This window comes from Nipponia nippon, unplaced genomic scaffold (genome assembly GCF_047370975.1).
Source record: "Nipponia nippon isolate SJK-2023a ecotype South Korea unplaced genomic scaffold, ASM4737097v1 scaffold_18, whole genome shotgun sequence".
Classification (NCBI taxonomy): Eukaryota; Metazoa; Chordata; class Aves; order Pelecaniformes; family Threskiornithidae; genus Nipponia; species Nipponia nippon.
In genome coordinates, this window is record NW_028262334.1 from 6,310,559 (window position 1) to 6,315,448 (window position 4,890).

The 4,890-nt window shown below is 46.7% G+C and overlaps 1 protein-coding gene across 1 annotated transcript; it reads left to right on the forward strand.

The window, feature by feature from the left end:
* The first annotated feature begins 215 nt into the window (after positions 1-215).
* FZD10 (frizzled class receptor 10) lies at positions 216-4,170 on the forward strand. Its single transcript, XM_009473107.2, has one exon. It carries the CDS (start codon positions 1,232-1,234, stop codon positions 2,987-2,989), a length of 1,758 nt encoding a protein of 585 aa, XP_009471382.1. The 5' UTR covers positions 216-1,231; the 3' UTR covers positions 2,990-4,170.
* The last annotated feature ends 720 nt before the right edge of the window (positions 4,171-4,890 follow it).

Sequence of the window (4,890 nt, forward strand, 5' to 3'; positions counted from 1 at the left end):
CCTGCTGAAGCGTTGCCCCCCCTCCAATAAAGGCAGCCAAGGAGGCACCACCTTCAGCCTCTCGTCGGGAGACGCGGAGTCTGGAGCGCTCGCTCCCCGCGCTTCCTACCTGAGCCAGGGAGGGGAGGCTGACGCCTTCCAGAGAACAGGTCTTGGTAAACTTTCAGGGGAGGGAAAGGAGAAAGGAAGGAAAGACAGACAGAAGGAGAGAGAAACAAATGGGGCTTTTTCTAATCTGTGCTGATCAAGGAAAACCTGTAGGGGTCCTTAAGGAGGTTTCAAGGCGTTCCGAGTGATTGGAAAGTAATCACCGTGTCAGCTTCACCTTTCTCATGCAAAGTGGATGTCGTATGCGAGGCGGATCCTGCACAGGTTTTTTTTTTTTTTTTTTTTATTTTATCCTTGGACTCAACCGCCCCCTAAAAACCCCAGCTGCTCCAGCCCCCGGCGCTCCTGCTGAGGCGGGGGGAGCGGAGCCGGCACAGACCGCGCACCGGCGAGCCGCCCGCCCTGCAGCGCGCCCGAGAGCCGGCCTATTGCAAAGCCAGGCCGGAGGGCGGCGGAGGGGGGCATTTTTCAGGCCCCCCTCTTCAGTGGCTTAGATATTTCCTCCTCCTCCTCCTTTATTCTACACTCGGATAAACCAATCCCCACCTCTCGGCACGAAAGTAGGGAGCTGTGACCCGTTCTAGGAAGAGGAAAATCCCCGGAGGAACCCGCTGCACCAAGAAGCCGCCCGGGACATGTGCAAGTTGAAGCAGTGATCGCTCGGATCTGCCCAGAGCCAAACTATTCCGGCATCGCTCTGCCCGTGCTTCGAGGAAGCAGCAGCGGGGAGGAGGAAGGGCGGTGGAAAGACGGATCGCAAAAGTGGAAGCCCGGGGAAAAGAAAGTTGCCGGGCTCCCCGCAGTAAGTTTTGCGCAGCTGTGGATTGGGGGTACTTTTTCTTTTCCCGGTTGTTTGCCAAGCTGCTGGCCCGCCTCCCCACGCCGCCGGCGGGGCCGGTGCTGAGCGGCCCGGGCCATGCTGAGCCCCCCGCCGCCGCCCCCCGCCGCCGCGCCCCCCCGCCAGGGTCGGGGGCGATGCTGTCCCGGGCAGGAGCCGTGCGGCCGCTGAAGTGACTGCCGCCTGCCCCGCTCCCCGCCCGCACGGCCCCGGCGCCGGGCGCCTGCGGGAGGGAGCCGCACTCCGGCCCCACGCGTGGCCGCCTGCGCCGCGGCGGCCGCCACAATGGGGCCAGGGAGGAGGAACTTGGTGCGGGCTCTGCTGGTGCTCTGCTGGCTGACCTGCTCCTGCGCGGGGATAAGCTCCATAGACTTTGACCGCCCCGGTGACGGGAGGTGCCAGCCGATCGAAATCCCCATGTGCAAGGATATAGGGTACAACATGACGAGGATGCCTAACCTGATGGGACACGAAAACCAAAGGGAAGCTGCCATTCAGCTGCACGAGTTTGCCCCCTTGGTGGAGTACGGTTGCCACAGCCATCTGAAATTTTTCCTCTGCTCCCTCTATGCCCCTATGTGCACAGAGCAGGTTTCTACACCAATCCCAGCCTGCAGGGTTATGTGCGAGCAGGCGAGGCTGAAATGCTCTCCTATTATGGAGCAGTTCAATTTTAAATGGCCAGACTCCTTAGACTGCAGCAAACTGCCCAACAAGAATGACCCCAATTACCTGTGCATGGAGGCCCCCAACAACGGATCAGATGAGCCACCCAGGGGATCCAGCATGCTGCCACCCATGTTTCGTCCACAGAGGCCCAGCGGTGGCCACGATCTGCAGCAGCATAAGGACAGCCTCAGCAGGACCTCCTGTGAAAACCCTGGCAAGTTCCACCATGTGGAAAAGAGCGCTTCCTGCGCGCCGCTCTGCACTCCGGGGGTTGACGTTTACTGGAGCAGGGATGACAAACAATTTGCTGTCATTTGGATTGCCATCTGGTCCATTCTGTGCTTCTTCTCCAGTGCTTTTACTGTACTCACTTTTCTGATAGATCCTCAGCGTTTCAAGTACCCTGAGAGGCCCATTATCTTCCTCTCAATGTGCTACTGTGTCTACTCGGTGGGGTACATAATTCGCCTCTTTTCAGGTGCTGAAAGTATTGCCTGTGATAGGGACAGCGGCCAGCTCTATGTCATCCAGGAAGGACTGGAGAGCACGGGCTGCACCATTGTGTTCCTGGTTCTGTATTACTTTGGTATGGCAAGTTCCTTGTGGTGGGTAATCTTGACTTTAACTTGGTTTCTAGCAGCTGGGAAAAAATGGGGGCACGAAGCAATTGAAGCAAACAGTAGCTACTTTCATTTGGCAGCGTGGGCCATTCCAGCTGTGAAGACCATAATGATCCTAGTTATGAGAAGGGTGGCTGGAGATGAGCTGACAGGGTTGTGCTATGTTGGAAGCATGGATGTGAATGCCTTGACGGGGTTTGTACTCATTCCTTTGGCTTGTTATCTAATCATTGGCACTTCTTTTATTCTTTCGGGGTTTGTGGCCCTTTTTCATATCAGGAGGGTGATGAAAACAGGTGGAGAAAATACTGACAAGTTGGAGAAACTTATGGTCAGGATTGGTGTCTTCTCAGTCTTGTATACAGTGCCTGCAACTTGTGTGATAGCTTGCTATTTTTATGAAAGACTTAATATGGATTATTGGAAAATTGTGGCAACTCAACAGAAATGCAAGATGAACAATCAGACTAAAAATTTAGACTGCATGATGAATAACTCTATTCCAGCAGTAGAAATTTTTATGGTCAAAATTTTTATGTTATTAGTTGTGGGCATTACTAGTGGTATGTGGATCTGGACTTCCAAGACTCTTCAGTCCTGGCAAAATGTTTGTAGTCGAAGATTAAAGAAGAGAAGTAGGAGAAAACCTGCAAGTGTTATTACAAGTAGCGGAATCTACAAAAAACCTCAACATCCACAGAAAACTCACCTTGCAAAATATGAATCGACATTACAGCCACCCACTTGTGTGTGACCAGGTTTTAGAAAAGACTGTGTCTCACCTTACAGACTTACAAATGTCCACAGTAGCAGTCAGAAATTAAAAAATAAATCATGCTTTTTTTTTTTGTCAGAGAACAGTTTAATATCTCAAGGCAAAAAATGTATCATGCTGAATTCAGGACCTGGTGAAAAACTGAAGGTAAATGTACTTATGGAAAGGTTTTCAGTGAAAGAAATATTGTGAATTAAAACAGTCTCTTCTGTTACTAATTTGTAGTTAAGTACTTCATCCAGCCTTCAGAGTTATTTTTAAAAAAAAAAAAAACACAACAAACCCAACCCATCACCCTATTTAACTTTTTCATGTAGCTGAGCTGGATTTCCTACAAGTTTCTAAGTAACAAGGTATAGTCAAGTTTTATGGAGCAATGATTTTATTTTGAAAGTGCCCAAGTGAGCATTGTCTCTTTAGGGAAACTAAGGTCCCAAAGAGGCCTGTCCTCAGTAAGTATGCTATCTGTGAAAGCAACTTCCGTGCTAACTTTAAAAAAAAAAAAAAAAGAGAGAGAGAAATCCTTTACAAGTCATCTCAGCCTAGTGGGCTAGTTTGGAGTGCCTAAAAATAGGTTCAATCTATAATGCTCACCAATATTCTTTCACTAAAAGAGAAACTTCCTGCACCAGACACAAACTTTGTGAATAAGAATAATGTGCAATACATTTTTTTTCTTACCATGACATGAAAAGAGAAACAAGTATTTTGCTGTACATAAAGACAACAAAAGAAATCTCTTAACAAAAGAACTAAGAGGTCTAGTCCTCAGAAACCCTTTAGTGTTACATTTTGTGGCTTTTTAATGGAAATCAAGCCAATGTTATACACGTTTGGACTGATCTGTGCAAAAAAAAAAGGGGGGGGGGTCAATTCAAAGAGACCCAAAGGGCTTATTGACTCTTTCTATTGTTAAACAAATTTTCACTATGAATAGATCAAGAAGCACTAGATTCTGCAAAGGGAAGCTTTGTATAGAGTGATGCTCTTTACTGTGCTGGGGGTGCACAGTTGTGTGCTGTATATATCTGTAATATACAATTATTTTTCATGCTCCACTATTTTATTAAAAATAAAATATGTTCTTTAGTTTGATAATTTTGTGTGTTCTAAACTTTCTCTGATGTGCTTTGTGGTTAATAAACTTGTTTTCTCAATTATTTGATAAAAGCACACTTTGAATATAATAGTTGTTGTTATACTTGCCTGCAAGTAGAAGCAGATAGAACAATAATTTACTCGAAAGAAATTGCAAGTTGGAATTAAATAAATGGATTTTGAAGTTGCATCTTTCTGTGAACCTCTGCAACTGAGAAAACGGAATGGGAATAAGCTTTAGCGATGTAAAAAAGCTGCAGTGAGGTAGAGTAGTACCATGTTTACAGAGCACTGAGATTACAACAATGATCCTTGGTTAACACCCCTTTAAAATTTGCATAGGGTATGTTCAGCATGTTAAAGATAGCTGGCTCACTTCAGCACAGGTTGAATACAATTCAGTCTCTGCTCTTCGGGGATTTTTTTTCTCTTCTAACACTGCTGAAAGTATCACTGTTGTTTGGGAAAAGACTTCGGGAAGATCAGGAGAAAGAAGAGGGGAAATATAAATACAGAATTTGAATACGACTTTAAGAAAGCTATCTGATAAGGTTAAAATTGTAAATGCATTTTCAAAAAGTTTCTAGTGGAGCATGATTTTGTATGACCCTGAAGTTTTCCATGCAGTTGAGTAACAGGCTGTGTGATCACCTGGTGCAATAGTAACATAACCTCACTTTCTCACACAGGCTGTTCTAGAAATCGCTTTATCAGGTATCTCATAGAAAGAAGAGAGGTCTTAGTGGACTTTGGTAGAGCAAGGATCCCTGTGACAGTCATCT

Coding starts and splice junctions, on each gene's coding strand:
- FZD10 (XM_009473107.2), top strand. CDS start 1,232: ATGGGGCCAGGGAGGAGGAACTTGGTGCGGGCTCTGCTGGTGCTCTGC.